This window comes from Musa acuminata, chromosome BXJ1-10, assembly GCF_036884655.1.
Source record: "Musa acuminata AAA Group cultivar baxijiao chromosome BXJ1-10, Cavendish_Baxijiao_AAA, whole genome shotgun sequence".
Taxonomy (NCBI): domain Eukaryota; kingdom Viridiplantae; phylum Streptophyta; class Magnoliopsida; order Zingiberales; family Musaceae; genus Musa; species Musa acuminata.
Genome location: NC_088336.1, coordinates 21,014,552 through 21,033,181, shown reverse-complemented (window position 1 = coordinate 21,033,181; position 18,630 = coordinate 21,014,552). Strand labels below are relative to the sequence as shown.

General features: G+C 39.0%; 1 protein-coding gene across 2 annotated transcripts; it reads left to right on the top strand.

Annotated features, from left to right (window-relative positions):
• Window positions 1-11,100: 11,100 nt before the first annotated feature.
• LOC135595447 (GRF-interacting factor 1-like) lies at window positions 11,101-17,648 on the top strand. 2 transcript variants are annotated; one of them, XM_065086354.1, is made up of 5 exons: window positions 11,152-11,292; window positions 12,270-12,337; window positions 15,035-15,111; window positions 15,284-15,365; window positions 16,975-17,648. In XM_065086354.1, exons 2-5 carry the CDS (start codon window positions 12,323-12,325, stop codon window positions 17,374-17,376), a joined length of 576 nt encoding a protein of 191 aa, XP_064942426.1. In that variant the 5' UTR covers window positions 11,152-11,292; window positions 12,270-12,322; the 3' UTR covers window positions 17,377-17,648. The 2 variants fall into 2 exon arrangements, with proteins under 2 accessions (XP_064942425.1, XP_064942426.1); XM_065086353.1 differs by lacking the exon at window positions 12,270-12,337 and having other exon boundaries at window positions 11,101-11,292.
• Window positions 17,649-18,630: the final 982 nt, after the last annotated feature.

The following is an 18,630-nucleotide window of genomic DNA, read 5'->3' as shown; positions in this document are numbered from 1 at the left end:
TCGGTAGAAAGCGATGGGAGTATTTATAATGATAGCTGCAGTACAACACACACCTATAGCTGAGATTCCTCCGTATTATATTTTCTTGACTTCAGGTCTTTTGTTAATCTGAATGAAAGAGCAATTAGCATGTCCCTAAAATAAAGATGTCCATTAATCCTTGGGTCACGCGAGCACTCACTAAGTCTCCACAATGTAGAATTCTTAAATATACGTATGTATTTTAATTAATGCAAAAAAATGTAATACTATCATTCCACAAGAACGAGTTAAGGACTTCAGATCTTTTTCTAATTAACATGTCCCTAAAAAAGGACTTTGATTGGCTCACCCAAACAGAAGTCTCCAACAAATAGCATTCTTAAATATATGTACTTGTGTTAATTAATGCAAGAAAACTTATGGTCATCCTCCATACTATCATTATACAAGTAGGACTAACGGTCTTTTTTTAATCTGAATAAAAATGTCAATTAACATGTCCTTAAAAAAATCATTTGAATGAATGTAAGAAAATGTATTGTCCTCCGCCATTCTGTCATTCCACAATTACTGGGACTTAAGGTCATTCTCTAATCAGAATAAAATGTTAATCATCATGTTCCTAAAAAATATCCACTCACAACTCTGCACCAAATAGCATTCTTTAATATATGTATGTATTTTAATTGATGCAAGAAAAATATGGCCATCATCCATACTATCATTCCACAAGTAGGATTTAAGGTTTATTTTTTAATATGAATAAAATACCAATTAACATGTCTAAAAAAAACAATCGATTGATTTGCATGCCTGGTCACAAGTCTCCACAAAATAACATTCCCTTCCGTGGGGATGGCGGTTGTGATTGAGGGTGCTAGGATGACATGGGGTGTTAAGGGGCTTTTCGATCCCTCCGACGGGAATTGTGATCGTGACTGATGTTGCTCTTGTTATTGTACTTGTTGTTGCTATTGCGAGTAGCGTTCTTCGTACAAACTCCCCACGGGGCGGGAAGAGTTAATCATTCACGAGGACTCCCTCCTTGCTGCGAGGGGAGGAGACCTATCCACTTCTGCAACAACTCATCTTCTTGCTGATGTTGGCTAGTAGGGGACAAGGTGCTTTTGTACGAACCTTGGGGTTGGAAGAGGTTTAGGACTCCAAGATGGGGTGGCAATGCTCCCACCCAACTTCAGTTTCTCGACACTCATCGGAAGATGGGAGTCACACCATTAGTTAGTTTGATGTAATGCTCATGTATGTTTCTGTCTTTCAGTTTGATTTTTGCTTTATACATGTAGAGAGCTTACACTAGGTTTGACACCATAGTTTAGTTAGCTTTCATTGTCATTTTGAGCTTATAAACATAGGTTGTTTGCAATCATTGTGAAGAGACCAAATTGTTCCATAGTAGTGTCATGTGGGCACTTATAGGGATATTTGATCACGACAGACTATCTTGGACTCTTTGTGCGACCATATAGAGCTTTTGAAGTATATATTCATAATTCATATTGCTTACCATGTGTTTGTTGAAATGTGTGTCATAGTTGGACCGATGCAACTAGCAAATTCTATGGGAGAGAGGTTTTGTGAGGGAGTTTGCTAGTTGGTTAGAAGAATGGACATGACAAACACGTAATTAATGTCTAACAACTTGATCTCTAATAAAGTTGAAGTCGATCATAATGTGTTTCATATATGAGTGAAACATTAGATTAGCACATAAGTAGGTGGTACTAATATTATCATAGTATATTATGTGAGTGGATTAGGAGATGATGCTAAGTTCATGTAGCAGATTGGTAACTGAATTGAGTTTTGTTTCAAGGAAAATAATATAGACCGACATAGATATTCTATCATTAGTGTTGCTTACCCAATCAACATTAGCAAATGCATGGAGATGAAGTCTATGATTGAAAGTCTATTTAAGATATCGCAGAACACATTTTAATGCAAACCAATACGCAATAGAGGGCCAATATATAAATTATGATAATTTATTAACTATAAATACTAGGACCTAAGGTATTTTTCTAATCAGAATAAAATGTTCATTATCATGACCCTAAAAAAAGATTCACTCACAGGTCTGTACAAAATAGCATCCTTAAATATATGTATGTATTTTAATTGATGCAAGAAAATGTATGGCCATCCTCCGTACTATCATTCCACAAGTAGGATTTATGGTTTATTTTTTAATCTGAATAAAATGCCAATTAACATGTTCGAGAAAAAGATCGATTGATTCACGTACCCACTCACAAGTCTCCACAAAATAACACTCCCTTCGATGGGGGTGGCGATTGTTACTTGGGTGGTTGGATGACATGGGGTGTCAGGGGCTTGCCCATCCCTCCGACGAGAATTGCGATTGTGACTATTGTTGCTCCTGTGTTTGTTGTTGTTGCTATTGCGAGTAGTGTTCTTCATGATGACTCCCCCTTGTGTGGGAAGAGTCGGTCCTTCATGGGGACTCCCTCCTTGCGGAGACGGGAGGAGCCCCATCCGTTGGTGTTGGCAGCAACTCATCTCCTTGCTGATGTTGACTCGGAGGCGGCGAGTTGCTTTTGTCCAACCCAGGGAATGGAAGAGGTTTGGGCCTCTGAGATGGGGCTGTAGTGCTCTCGCCCGACTTCGACTTCCCAACGATCATGGGAAGATGGGTGTGACGCCATGAATTTGTTTTTCATGCCACATCTGGCAATTGCTTGAAGGTTGTTGCCTTGGAGGTCCACGTCTGTAAACGAAAAGAAGGGTTAGCCTCGGTTGCTAAAGGATAAAGGATGAATGATTCTGAGACCATACCCCAAGGCCCAGAACTGAGGACTGCCACAATGAGCACACTATTTGCTAGTCTGGAGGATGGCGGTGGACTGGGGCTAGAGCGATTTGGTAGAATTGCTTTTTCTCCGACGCATGCAATCACAGAGTGATGTTGGAAAACTTCTTACTAGACCAAAACAAGTTGATTGACCACTCGTTCTTCTTCCAACCCTTATTTGAGGTCGAAGTCCCCTTAACTTTGCAGCCATGGCGAGAGGAGAGGAAGTTGGCTAAACCTCTAAAGCACATGCAATAGCATGCGAGTAATAGAGTCAGCGTCGGGGTGCTACGAAGCCTTCTATATTCCCCGACATCAAAAGATAGTGTCGTGAGTTCGATGCCATCTAGGCAAATGATATCTTTCTATACCAGAATGCCTCAAATAAAAAATAACGATGGGAAAACTAAGTCCCACCTCCAATACATTAGTGCAAGTGCAAAGGAAACGATGTGACTGATAAGGTCAGTCACCTTATTGAGCGGCCATCAGCTCAAACTCAAACCAAATGTTATAGGCCTCCCAATTATAATCCAAGCCAAAGGCAAACATGATCGAGTTGGAATTGAATGAGTTCATCATAGGTGGCAAAGCCGGTTGAATCCCATATTTTGATATTGAAATCAATTGATTTATTTATTAGATTAATATACTTTTGAGATAAGTGACATAGGAAATATTTTGATCATAGATTTGGACCATCTAAGGGCCAACTATCGAGTAGGAGAGTCGGATATTGCATCGAGAAATTATCGTGTCAAAAATTGGACGTTGAGCTGAAGGATTGGTCGACGTGTCAAAGATCAGACTTCGTGCTATAGGTTTACGTATCATGTCGGAAGGATCGGATATTGTACCGAAAGATTGGTTATCATATGAAACTCGATACCGATGGAATGGGCAATATGTCAAAGGAAAGAACGATGTGCCTGAGATTCAGACGAAGCATCGGAAGATCAGACGACATATCGAAAAAAGTGTACAACGTGTTGAAAGTTTCATAAATATGCTGAATACATGGTTGATTTGTTAAAGTGTTTCTCGAGGTTATTTTAGATCAATTTAAGATAGTATTGAGTCAAAACCAAAATCAACTTGTCAAAAAAATCATTGAGCTTGAATTGGATCGAATTTGGTGTATTAGAGGGCCAAACTGGTGTCCTAAAATAGGCCCGGATAGTGATACTATTAGGCCAGGTGATAGTATCGTCTAAGTCGGCCAACAAGTATTTTTTATGCTTATTAACCTTTCAGATGATAGTACCATATATGACAATAGTAGTACAACCTAGAGCGACGATATTACTATTTAGAATTCAAACTTTACAATGATAGTACAACTGGAGTCTAGAATTGTAATGTCAAAAATTACAATGATAATAACATCCGTATCTTAAAACTTTTAAAAAATTTAAAATTTTTTGACTCCTTTCTTAAAGCCCTTTAGGGCATTTATAAGCTACGAGAGGGTTAAGGAATCATCCTTCATCATGCAAATCATCGTGTCGGTGTGCATAATGACTTTTGTATGTAATTTCTTAGGTTGTTTTCATGAGAGGGTTCGCAACTCTTCTTTTTATAATCTAAATGAAACTAGCATCAATTACTACGACCAGGCTCGTATTGGTTAACATGTCGCCATAAGAATGACACGTTTTCTTTCTTTAATGTCAAGAAAGAGAACCTAAACCCTAAGGCATTCTAGGAACTACAGCATAACATAAGGATACTGTTGTGGGAAACAACTTTAAGCCGTGGCCTCGGGGCCGACGCGGCTCGGTTCGGGTCCAGACGACGGGGATCTCCTTGGGGCGTTCCTCGAGCTCGCTGAGGCGGTCAGGTGCGGTGTCCGATCGGGACGGTGTAGCCATCTCCTCTGCCTGCACAAAAGTCGGGCTGAGGTGGTCGGCCCGACCCTCCGACGATCAAGTTAGCAGATGTGGAGGAGGTTTCAGATGAAGAAGTGTTTTTGTGTGTCTGTCTCTCCCTCCTTCTTTCTGATGAACGAGAGGGTATTTATAGGGAAGCTTACTGCTTCCTGAGCTGCCCGCTTGCAGGGGGCAGGCTGGTAGCGTTTGACTTTGTGTTGGTGTGGCGTGAAGAATTGAGCTTTGGCAAGATGTTAATGCGCCTCGGTCGGCGTTCCGGTCTGCATTGACCAGGTGCTGTTGCATGAGGCGTCATATGACGTCAGCCGAGTCTTATCATAATTACTATCCTCATCAGATACAACAATCATAATCCCTATCGAAATGTATACCATTTTAACTATTATTGTCAACATCATGTGTTTTTTCTATTTTGTAATATCTGATTGTCATTTGCTTTTATAATATCAAACTAGATTGTGTGTTCCAGTCCTGACTCTATTTTATTTTATTTTATTTTTCTCAGTATTTAATTGATGATTGTGCAATGCCCTCTCAATTTGAATTAGATCATGCTTTCACTTGTCAAATATTAGAACTTATAAGTATATTATTTTCTTTCCCAGTAACTTATGTTTTTGAGGTTAATGATACCCCAGTCAAGATCTTCATTAGATAGAACAAGAGACAGAGCCCCCCGCAAAATAAAACAGAAAAAGAAACTCATTTGCATCGGTGACTTCTGTTGATCAAATAGATCTGCAGTGCAGGAGAGCTCTTGAATCCATCTTTCGATGGGACTGTTGGCCCTCAGGACAAATTTAGCCGCCATGCAGAAGGAATGCATGGTGGAACATACGGATGACCGAGAAGCACTTATCCTGCTACGTAAACTACGTCTTCCTCAGAGCGAAATCTTGGTGCAGATGAGCTCTCAGCTAATCTCCATAAAATGTCATCGGGTGCAACAACACAATATTGACTCGAGCTCTTTCTTGAATCTTAAAACAAAATGACTAATAGTAGAAACGACAAGTTCCTGTGCCTCGGCCCAGCGACCAAACACTGCAGCCCGGCCTGCTGTTCGTCGGCGTCCCGCTACCCCACAAGTGACCGCCGCTCCAAGAATGTCAACCCGAGAGAACCGACGGAAGCTACGTGTTGGATTGGCCCCCACTCGCAACCCACATCCGGAGTTTCTTGTGATGCGATTTGCGCGTGTCAATTTCCATGTCGCGGTATACGTGAAGGAAATGGTGATCTTAGATCAAGCATCTACCACTCAAATCTAATATTCATTTCTGATGATACTTTTGCCGGTGTTCTCCTGTAAATTTGCTCCAGTAGTTTTCCTATGAAGTCAGTTTTGGTTTCAACAAAGATGGTTCATTCGATTGCATTCTAAAGCATTCGAATTCATGGTTGCAATTGAGAGATGAATCACCCGTATACATGCCAATGTGGTGACAGATGAGAATCGATTTGTTGGGTACTCTGTGCATGGCAGTTGTTTGTCAGCTTCTTTGCAGAAGACGTATATGGCGCTTCAAGCTCATTAAGCTTATACGTCTCCGTTTTCTCATCCCTTACTTTCAAGCAGAAAATTCAATTCTCACACCTATATGAATGTCTATAACAATGATTCAAAGCCAAACTGAATGAAGAAATTTCAGTATCTACAACTCTGAACTGATTATAAAAGAATGAAGTAACACGAACAATTAGATATGGAGAATCAATACGGAAGATACAATAATGAGCTCAGGGACCGATGGGGCATGATCCGCCATTGTTGCTAGACCCATTGGTGCAGCCCGAAGCTTGAGAAGAGTCATGGGGGCCTTGCGGTAAGGATTGGAACATGGCATCCACGTTGTTCGCCGCCTTCCTGTATTGCATTAAGCTCCGTGCTTCCGCCGGGGACTGGAAGCTGAAGAGCAACAAGATGAAGACGAACATGGCGGCCATCACTTTGAACAGCTTTCTGCTGTCACACCTCATTGCTGCTGCTAACTCATACATGGATGTTCAGGGAAGGCCATATATATATATATATATATATATATATATACAGAGAGAGAGAGAGAAAGAAACTGCCCCCGGTATAATGCAGTCCAAATCTCTCAAAAGTATTTGACCCGTCACTCTTACTAATTCCATTAAGGAAGCAACGAGGTAGGTAGTATTCTTTGCCTTGCCTGAATTGAATTGGTCTTCCCATTGGCTTTCCCTGGGGTTGGAGCTGCTGCACTACAGAATGGAAGAGAAATCGTTGAATGATGAGACTGACCTCCATCAACCATAGGAAAATCTTGGAGTTTTTTCTTTGACCCAAAATTTGGACTGCACGAAAAATTCGACAATGTGACATACAATCAAAAAATGGACTTTTTCCATCCCTTGAATAAAGATAAATAGATGTTCTTGAACTTGGCATGGCTACAATGGCAGTTTCTTTTCTGACATACTTAGCAGTCATTTATTGTTGTTTTAATTTCCTTATGCTACAGATGAGAAGAGCAAATATATATATATATATATATATATATATATATATATATATATATATATATATATATATATATATATACTTCTTATGTATGTCATCGAATACAGATGAGAAATAGCAGCTGCTACCACGAGTTAGGTGGGACGACTTAAATTCTTTTCTTCAGAGATGGAGGCTTATTTAGATTCATTCCTTATATGATGTCCAGTGTTCTCTCTCTGTTCTTTAATGTTTGGATAATACCCACGATAAAAAGGATATTAAAAATGAAGTTTGCAGTTGCAGGCTGTCACCATGAAACAAAACATATGCCACAAGAAAACCTTTCGAGATATTATGCTGTCTTTCCCACAGTTGATGATGACTTCTGAAGTCGTCTCTAAGAAATAATTTCTTAGATTGTCAACTACTGTCTGTATTATATATTATCTTGATTTCTAATAAAATGTTTATCAAATTTCTAATAAAAAAATATTTCTTTTCCTCGATTGGCTCCACTGGTCTTCAACAGTATGTAGATTAGACTGATGTTTAGTACTAAGACTATGTGAATATATATTAATATATACATATATTCTCTCTCTGTATGTTCTTTGTGCAGAGTCAATGAAGAAAAAGTAAAAGCTGAGGAGATGGTTGGATATTGCCACATACGTCCACACTTCAATCTCAATCATCCACCACATAGTTTCTTTAGCTTGAAAAAGTCAACCCCGGATGGATACAGTCAAATTCAACAATCCAACTGTTGTAGGATAATAGAAAGTTCATGTGTACACACTAATTTATATATGAATTTAATCATCACAAGCTCACACACATCAAAAGCTGCAAATCGAGTTCTTATGAATGCTCTCTTATGTATGTGCTAATGAATCGAGGCCAAACTGAATGAACAACTCTCATCTACAATTCTCTCTTTCTTTTCTACGCAACATGGATATAACATGGAGGAATGAAAGGTAAATATCATGATGGAGGAAGCTACAATGGTCAGCTCAGCCACCGGTATCTGGGCAAGGTCCGCCGCTGTTGCCAGAGACATTGCTGCACCCTGAAGCCTGAGAAGATCCGTCGGAGCCTTTCTGTAAGGATTGGAGCATGACATCCAGGTCCACCAGCACCCTTGATCGCATCAAGCTCCGTGCTTCCGCCGGGCATTGGAAGCAGAAGAAGAGCAGCAAGCAGATCATGGCTATTGCTTTGAACAGGTTTCTGCTGCTAAAAGAACTCATTGCTGATGAAATGGGGCGAATGAGGAAACTTGATTGCATAGATGAGCAAGGAAGGAGATGTGTATATATAGAAGTTGCTCCTGGTGCGCAGTCCAAACCTCCCGAAGTATTTGACCCGTCACTTTTACTTCCATTGAGGAAGCAGCGAGGTAATGAACTCTCTGCTTTGCCTGAATTAAACTGGTCTTCCTCTTGGACTTAGAATGGCACTTGGAAGACCATTTAAGTTTCCAAGTTGATACTTGGACCTAGAATTCCGACACTGACCATTCTCAAACATAGGAACATTGTGTCATCTTTTGTTGAACGAGAAGTTGGATTGTGGGAAACCTGATAAAACGTGAAGGACCATCCTTGCCGAACAACTGTTTGTGAATTTGACGGTATGGCATATGATCCAAGTTCTTGATTCAGCTCTTGCAAGGCAATTGTTCTTTTCTGTTCTACATTCTCAGCAGTCATTTATTATCACTTGCATTCATTGTTACAGTTATCATGCTAAATTGTGCTGAGAACCACTAGGTTTATGTGCACGAGTGAAGTTTATTAGCATTTCATAGGCAGGAAATTTTGTTGTTTTTTCCTTTTTTCCACAGGTTTATATTTTAGCAGAGACAACAGTTTCCTTGTGTTTCATTTTATCTTTTAGTTGAGCTAATATCTTATCCTCTGGTTAATTTCAGTAAATCAAGAATTCATGTAGCTAGAATAACCAAGTCATCAATTTCCATGAGCAGAATCAGCAGTGAAGAAAAGAAATGAGAACAATTCTGACCTGCTTCAGTATGAACTGAAATTATTTGCTACTTAGTTCAGATGATAAAACCAAAAGTCAGCTTTTGAGTTGACTCAAAGAATAAAGTTTATGACTAGTGGAAGGTGTCAGGTGGCTGCCAAGGACTGGTCATATGTTCATAATAACTTGTGATTATAAGAGTTTTCATTCACACTACAATTTCTTAGTAAAAGTCTTTGAGTTTGAATGACTCAATTGGAAAACTCAGTAACATGAATAGCCTGTTGAAATTTTTGTGAGATATCTGAAGATATTAACTTGAAAATGCATTACAATGACACACCATTATGGACTTTTGTGTCCTAACTTCAAATGCAAGTAACATATGTTGAAGATTTTGCTAAGGAAACCTCTTTTACACGGAGCAGAAGGAATATTGGCCCCTATGATTCCAAAAGGCAAATGCAGATCAATAGGAACTAATCACTGTAGCATATAAGCCATGAAATCAGCACTTGAATACAAATATCTTGTGCTAGAAATCAACTACACCATTTTACTGCAGTAAAAAGAGAGCATGCGAGATACAAGGAAGAGAGAGAGAGAGGGGAGGCAGTAAAAGATGCTGCTATCAGTGACTAGTCCAGGCTAAGGACATGTCATAGTTGCATGCAGACATTGGTTTGCAGGCACTGGGTTGAAAGATTCCAATCCTATCTCTTTTACTTTTCCCCTCATCTTTTACTTTCACCTGTCTCGCTCGAGTGATGTGAAGGTGACATGTAAATAAAGCAAGGAAAAAAAGGACAAGCTCTTGTGACCAATTTTAGATCCATCTCTGCAGAATCATTAAACATCTGAGCACCATCTGCATCAAACATGTCCCTCTGCTGTTTGTTAATTTATGATCCACAACATGCATCTATCACTCTTGCCTTTTCAGTGGAGATATGTATTTTCTTCAGTCCTATACCATCATATGATGTAAAACATCATGGATGATATGGTTTATAGTTATACATTAATCTGCTGATATATAGTATATCACTGGCAATTTGCAACCTTATCTCCAACATTGTGGAGGACAGAGTATCTGTAGCTTTTGTTCTTGGATTGTGAAGGACACAGGACCACACCCAAACATAGCCTAAGCACACAAAATTGAAGCGAGCAGTACTGTTCTAAGTCACTGCCACATCTCCTTCGAGTTGAAATAGTCATTGCATTGCATCCAAAACACACATCAATAACTCAATACCACTCAAGCCGTCCTTCCACACTTCCCTATCAGCCCTAACAACCAAGTGTTGGAATCCATCAGAGCAAGAATTCCGGCCGGCCGGTTTGGCTGCCGGTCCGACTGACCCAACGACCGTATGGTTCGGAGGTTTTTGGGTTCGTAGCTGATAATTTCTTATTCAGATAATGATTAGTGACGCATCAATAGGATTTCAGTGATAGAAATAATCTTTTTATTAATAAAAAATAAGATTGTCTTAATTGATTCTCTGATCCGCCTTTATTTAATGTTATTAAGCTATCTTATACTGCCTGGAGAGCATCTTATTCCCGTCATCGCCGGTGCCGTCACCGCCCACCTCTGTCTCGCAAGTACATGCAAATATTACATGTATGATGACCTTGTAATACATAGGCACCGATACATCCTGAACCACTTGATCTGTCTGAGTCTATCAATCATTAAAATACGCTTAAAATTCGATGAATGTTAGAAAGATTCGTGCATGATCATATAATAATTTAGGATTCAACAAAAATAAGCATATAATATTTAGTCCATGTTAAAGGAGTTTATTGCAAGTTTGTGTTAGGAGAGGAGAGGAAAGGGTGGAGCCCAAAAGTGGTGAGTGGAACTTGTGAAAGGGGGAACAGCTCCAAGAAACCCAAAGCCCAAGAACTCACCACCTGCCCTCTTATTTCCTGTTTCTGTCTCTCTCTTTCTCGCTCTCTCTCTCGCTCGCATACATCAGCCAAAAAGAGGAGGAAGTCTGGGACTCCCTTGAAGGAAGAGTGGCCTGAGCGAGATGCAGCAGCACCTCATGCAGATGCAGCCCATGATGGCAGCCTATGCCTCCCCAAATCAAGTCACCACTGATATCATCCAGCAGGTGCTCCTTCCGTCGCCCCTGTTCCTCCTCCTCAACCAAGCCTTCTTTGTCACCCGTTCCTTGGTTCATCTACCTCTTAGCTCCTCTGCCTTTGTTTCTCAGTATAGTAGTTGTTAATCTGGTTGTTGTTTCTTGTTTCTCGTCGGACTTCTTGGTTTCCTGGTTGGGCTGATGGTTCTTTGAGGGTCTACTTGGAGATAAAAGGTTTCTTTTATGTTTTTAATCTTTCTTTTGGAGTCTTGAGCTGGTTTTGGGCAACAAGCTCGTCACTTTAATGTTCTATGTTGCATTGAGAGAATGGTGTGACTTTTCTTGGTTGCATGGCTTAGCGTGTCTATTTAGGCGTTGGAACGGAATTCATGGGTGTTTTGAGCAACGTTTAGCCAGAAAGTTTTAGTCTTTCATCGTGAACAGGGGTATGGCTTTCTCTTCCTCTTGGTTTCTTGGCTGAGCTGTCTTGTTCTGCTGCATTTCAATGTTGAATCTATTCTAGGCAACCAAATGTCGTTCTCATTCTTGTTGTTCAGGCTTCTTGTCGGTTGTAGAGTTTATATGGGTTTCTTGTGCTTCTTTGAGTACCTTTTGTGCAGGGTTTATTTGATGGCTTACTGACTGTTGCCCTTGCTAATCCTTCTCTTTTCATTTTCCTGTGTTGATCCTTTTTGTCTTACAGATTCTTTCATCTGGTTGGTGTTATTTGTGTTTGATGGTGGAGAGTTGGTGTGATTTATGGACGTCCGGAGTTGACATATTCAAGAAAGAGTGTATCATTAGTATTAGTCTTTTGTGGATGAATGTGATTTCTTTTATAGTCCTGTATGCCATATATGCTTGTTGGATGTCCCATTTTCAAGTGGGTCCTTGTTGTTTATCCCATACCCTAAGTCCATGCTTGTTTGGTGGTTCATCATTCAATATTCCTTTTCCCCATTATTCTTTACACACTTGATTAATCTTTTTTTCTGTTAATTTCTCAGCCTTGATTTTTCGGTCGATTCTGCCTTTTCCTGGTAATCAGTAACTGAGACCTATGATTCTGTATGAGGTATATAGATAATCTGAATCTTGAACATTGTCTTGTCTTCTCCATATCCTATGTACATGCTTTGTGACCTGCACCTAATTGTTTTCTATGTCACAATCTTGCTTCTTGCACTCTTTCGCTCTCATTAATTTTTCTTCATCTTCTTGCCTTCTAGTCCTATTTCAAACTTGGGTGAAGAGGGTGACGGAAGCAAATATTAATTTAGCTGTAGAGGATAATATCATAAGTATTATACATTATCTATTACAGGGGAAGAACCAGGATCTGCAGTATATAGATTATCTTATGCGGTAACGAAAAGAGAGATGCAATCTTAAATGTTGATAACTAATGAGAATAAAAATTAATCTTGTTCAAAGGTTCATAAATTTGTTTGCTTCTGCGTGGTTTATGGTTCAGTATTGATTTAAGGATTACTTTTGTAAATTTAACAAAATTGAGTTAGGTCCTTCAGACAGCCTAATAGAAGATGAGGTGATGAATTGGGGACCCATGCTTGCAATGCAAATGTGAGGTGGGATCACGGATGTACAAATTGCCCAAGTGAAGGGGTCAAACTGATGGAAGAAGAGGTGGAACCCACGCAAAAACTAGTGGAAGATGAATTGAGCAGGTGCTTCATATAAAACGAAAACTGATGAAAGATAAAAGAGGATGGAGTGAGGTCCCACGTGCTCACATTGCCCAAAGGAAAGGTTGCATTTGCTGAAGCAATAGGACAGGTGGGTTCTATGTGATACACCCTTTGGCCAAACCAGTGTGGCAATTTGCCCTGGTTCCCCCCTTCCCTCTGGCCATCTTTTAGATTATATATACGGTAGGCTGGTGTTAGTTCTGTATATGCAATCAAGAATGCTAGTTTATTCTTCATATTAACAAAGTTTGTTAATATGATGAGCGAGAGGATGGTCAATAAGAATAGGAGGACTTCCATCCTTTATCATATTGATTGGATACATCATTGAACTATAAAGATTACATCTCGTAGGTAACGCCTTCAATGTATTTTAATGTGTAGTTTATACTTTGACTCATTATGCGTATCACTAACATACAAGAACAGACATTTGGTTATCATGGGTTGTTGGATCAAACCTTTCATTCATACATATTGTTGAAATTGGCATTTAATCATTGACATGCACTTAATCATCCCCTGGTGTGACATTGAACTCAATCTTGGAAAAGTTACATCGCTTGAACCTTTTATAGTTATCGATAAAATGATTATTGCCTACAATTCCATTGAGTTCAGATATGCAAGAGGAAATTTAGTTATGTCAAGAACATTAAATATGAGCCTGTATGTGCAGAATTATTCAGTTTCTATCAGTGTGTCAATTAAGGTCTTTCTTTGTAAGTCTTATCCAAGTATGTTGTGCTGGTTTTGGCTTTAGTTTTGGTTTCTGACTTGCCAGAGGTTAATTCAGTTTTGGCCATTCGTGGCAATTTAAGTGGTTTCAGCTATTTCTGCACAATTTTACCCTTTTTTTTTTTGCAAAAGGAAATTTTACCTGTTCATTAAACATATAGGTCTCTTCCAAGCCCTTTATATTTTGGATTTATTCAATTGGTGCAAATCATCAACTAGAGCCATTGCTGATATCTTGATAGGTTTATGTGTTAGGTTTATCATCAACTAGAGCCATCAACTAGGTTTATTTTATTTCTTTTTTATTTTAATATAAAGTAACGCGTGCTAGTCAAGAAATGGTTTGGGTTATTCTTTCTATATTCTTGACATCGATCAATTTGATAGCCTTAACAGAGGATGAGGCCAAGATTCTTTTATTGCACATTCATATGTTATTTTTGAAAATAAATTAGACGGTGTTAAGACACCAATATATCCTTCTAAGCTATTTAGTTTTATTTTGTTCAGGAATGGAAATATCATTTTTATCCTTTTTGAATGCCTATTAAAAACTCTCTATATGATGATTGCAATGATCACTGTCCAACATACAGTTGATAAGAAGGTCAACTTAAAAAGGCAGAAAAGCTGAAAAATATGATATATTCCTAAAAGGATTAAAAAATGTAAAGTAAATTGTATAATATAGAAATATATAGCATATGCATGTGAATATGTGTATAAATACACACATAACATCATCTATTCAATTTAGAGTAACCTTGAAACATCATAAACTCCTACCTGTATCTACCTTAATTACCTATTTAAGTATTAGGTAGTTCATTCAAGTAAAGCCATTTTTTAGTGTTTTGCTAACAAGCCATGCTTTACTTAGCTTTTGCTAGATATGTCTTTTGAATTAAACAGGAAAACAGGGCGACCATTGTTTCATCACTAAATGAAGGGGGTTCTGTTAATTGGAAATAACAGAGAACCACTCACAAATAAAGAGGCAGTATATGATCATAGGAGGGGGCACGGTCCCCCTTTCTTCTTACTTGGCTCCACCCCCTGAGACCATTGGTCATCTGGATGTGCATTCATTGGAGCTGACTTTCTATATGGTTTTAATTTGAAGTTATTTTCCGACGATAACAATAGCCTTTTTGTCACCTTATTTTACTTTCTTTTTTCAATTGATATTGCCTTCAACAGATGTTAATAGCGGGAAAAGTCCATGTAGCAAAACCAAAATAGTTCAATCCTAGTGATTTATTGTTGTATCTGTGGCATTAAACAGCTATTAAATCTTGATGTGCTAGTACCTCTTCAAATTGCAGTACTTGGATGAGAATAAGCAGTTGATTCTGGCTATTTTGGACAACCAAAATGCAGGGAAAGCTGATGAATGTGCTGAGTAAGTATAATCCGATTTGTATGCACTAGAGATGGTCATTGTGGTATTTTCATGTTAAAATCTAGTGTTATAGTATCAAAATTGTAGTCCTTCATTTCTTGGTAAATAAATCTTATATGCACATTTGTGAATCATAATCGTGAAAGCTCTTAGACTCTATCGGCTACCACAGGAATCAAGCCAAGCTTCAAAGAAATCTCATGTACCTTGCTGCCATTGCTGATAGCCAACAACAAGTTCCTACCATTGCCCAGGTAAGGCTAACATTTTATTCTGGATTTCTTCTTTCCAACCTTTGTGGATACCACAGAATAGAACCATTAGAATCTTTGGTAAAATTTTGATGAAATTGTTGGTTTGATGTCTCATTTCTTTCTGATGAGTGTTAATGTTTTGTCTTTTGCAAGAAAATCGATGTTCTATTGTATAAATTTCTCAATTCTCAGCTAAACCATTTCTTTGGCCACCTAATAAATTAAGAGATAAAGTCCAAAAATATTGTTTTGTTTGATTCAACTTTGATCCTTGTATTTCTTTGAAGAAAAGCGGCCCACTTGATAGTTACTTTTTAAAACTATACATTGGTCCAATTGAATTGTTTCTTCCTCCATGCTTTGCAGTTAGAAATTAGCATAAGATTTTTTTTACTGTGTACGGAGGATGTTTCAGCCTAGGGTCAGCCACAGGAATGCCACATGTAGTGTTGCCTGTGCAACACCATTTTTAAGCTTCTGTACATCCCTGTGCACTTGGACTTGTATTCATCGAGACAGCAAAAGGTGCAGGGATAGTATGTAACGAGTGGTGTGTGCAAACATTCTTGTATTTTTTTTTGCTGTGCTGAATTTTGATGGTGTTCAGCTTTTTAAGAGGCCGGTGAAGAAAATGTTGTGTATAAATGTATTCAAAATACAATTCCTTATGGATTTCAAAATACAATTCCTTATGGATTTCAGCCATTAATAAAATTCCAACCGTTGACAACCCTTGTGCTCGGATCAGTTGTGTGATTCGGATCCAATGACTCAGAACCAAAGAGTGCCCATTATATACCAATGAACTGAAAGGTCTCTAACCTAACCCCTTCCTGTATGAAACAGTAGTCGACTCCCAAAGAGCCACCTTGCTGAACTCCCAACTTGGGAAGCTTGCTTCTTGTAGTCTATCATTGCTGGAGACTGCAGTCAATCTGGTTTAGATGAGTATCCAACAATATTGGTAAATAACAAATACAAGGGTTGCATCATATAGCAACTGCAATAGTAATAGCATGTCCTACTCTATTCGTAGTTGTGTGTTCTTTTGCCTTCCCTCTCTTCTTTTTCTTTCTGCTGCACATTTTTTCCCTTATTTTAAAGCCATCAAATCTGCTAGAATTTGTCAAAGTCAGATAATTGGGTTATTGTTTCTACTATTCCTGCTGATTTCTGGCTCAGACTGAAAAAACAAGCAAAATCAGATTAATCTTGGATGATACTGATTTCAATCTGGTATATAATATTGGAACAAGCTGATATTGTGGAAGTACAGTGCTAAACTTGGCCTATTTCCCAACTGAAGATGACCATTTGTTGCAAAAGTGTGTAGTCCTTAAAGCACAGTTAGAATGATTAAGTTAGGAATGATTAATATTGTAATTTGTAGCTCTCATGTTATACTAGCTTACCTACCCTTAATGAAGGTAATCTTTAGAAGTTATTACCCTCTTGTTTTTCGTTCTTTTGACATATAGCAGGTTTCTCGGATGAGGAAAAACCATCCTAGGAAACTTGTAATCAGAATTCACTAAAACAGTTTCATTTTAGTCTTTAAGCCAGATCAGTTTGGATTACGAATCTCATCATTTATCTTTAATGCCAACAGTTTCCCCCAAGTACTGTCATGCAATCAGCCCCTCGCCATGTTCAATACCAGCAAGCCCAGCAGATGACACCTCAGTCACTTATGGCTGCACGATCATCAATGCTGTATGCCCAATCGCCGATATCCGCCTTACAGCAGCAGCAGCAGGCAGCACTGCATACCCAGCTTGGAGTGAGCCCTGGAGGGAACAGCGGGTTCAACATGCTTCACGGCGAGGCCAGTGTAGGAGGTAACGGGCCACCAGCAGCTGGAGTGTTCTCCGACTTCGGCCGCAGCAGTTCAGCGAAGCAAGAAACTGGGATTGCATTAACGACTGAAGGACGTGGGAACAACTCAGGGAGGCAAAACGGAGATGGCACGGAGCCTCTGTACCTGAAGGGCTCGGAAGAGGAAGCAAACTAGTATGTAGCTATTCTGGCATCAATCAACTTCTTATGTTGCAACTTCTTATTAAGTGTTCGACTTATGACTGCCATTCCTCATCGAAATGGTGCGCTCGAAATGGTGGACGTTGACCTGATGTTGCTAATACCCATCAGATTTTCCACTTGATCCATCAGATCTACAATTAGCATGTCAAGGAAGCAGTAGATGTTTTGCTTGAAACACTTTGTACTGACTCTACGGTATTAGTAATAGTAGTTGTTCTGGCCGTGTCAACGGTTTTGCTTCCATCAAGCTATTTAGATTTGTTGCATCTTAGCATAAATTCCACTGCATGATCCATTCACGTAGATTTAGCAGCAGCTCCAGATAAAGAATATTCTTTTACAAAGCAATGATACAGAAGAAGCTCCTGTTCTTCCGGTTGAGACCAAACAAATCCTGTTGTGCAGTGGAAAACAGGAGCTAATTATTGTATTGACATTCTTATAGTTGAAAAAGTAAAATATTCAGATTTATTTATTTGTCAGTTTTATTGATGAATACACGAAAAGAAATGATAAAAAAAATAATTTTAACATACAAGTTGATCATGGCAACCGACGGTATCGTTAGTGTCGATACAGTTATCGAGCAATTCTTTTGTTACTCTGTATCTATGTTGGTGTTCCGTCACCGTAAAATCGAAATCCATTACCAAAGTCATCATGGACAGATAGAACCAGAGATACGTGCCCCCCCTCATCGATGTCAACACCATGCTCCTCCTTGTCACCCACCATCTCAACCACCACCCGATAGAATACTATCATTGCTCTCCTCAATCTCTCCATCTCTATCGGTGAGACGCTTAGTGGTGGCGGATGTAAAATGGCGACAAAGCGCTCTGCGACTCTATCATGGAGTGACGTTTGCGACACAAGACCCTACAGCTAGTTAATTCAGGAGTCTTACTAATATATGCAGCTCTCCCATGTCTTGTTGAATTTATTTATTTGTATTCATTCCATAATTTCCAACCTGATCGTGTGGAAAGTTTTAACAAATAATTATGTTGAATCGACTGACAGGAAAACATTTATATTCTTTCACCTATCTAAATATTTGCAGATTGATTGTGCATAATCCCCCTCGTTTTTTCAGCTTCTCCTGCAAGTAGATGCATAATTCCCCAGATCACTACAAAACACACTACTATGGTTGGGCAAAGTTGCGTAAATTTTCTCACCACAAAAAACAAAAAAAAATTGCAAGCGGCTGATGGAAGGAAAA

Bases quoted from the DNA above. Each gene is read 5' to 3' on its own strand.
- LOC135595447 (XM_065086353.1), top strand. From the start codon at position 11,209: ATGCAGCAGCACCTCATGCAGATGCAGCCCATGATGGCAGCCTATGCC. The intron at 11,293-15,034 runs GTGCTCCTTCCG...TTCAAATTGCAG, and splicing joins CCACTGATATCATCCAGCAG to TACTTGGATGAGAATAAGCA. The intron at 15,366-16,974 runs GTAAGGCTAACA...TAATGCCAACAG, and splicing joins AAGTTCCTACCATTGCCCAG to TTTCCCCCAAGTACTGTCAT.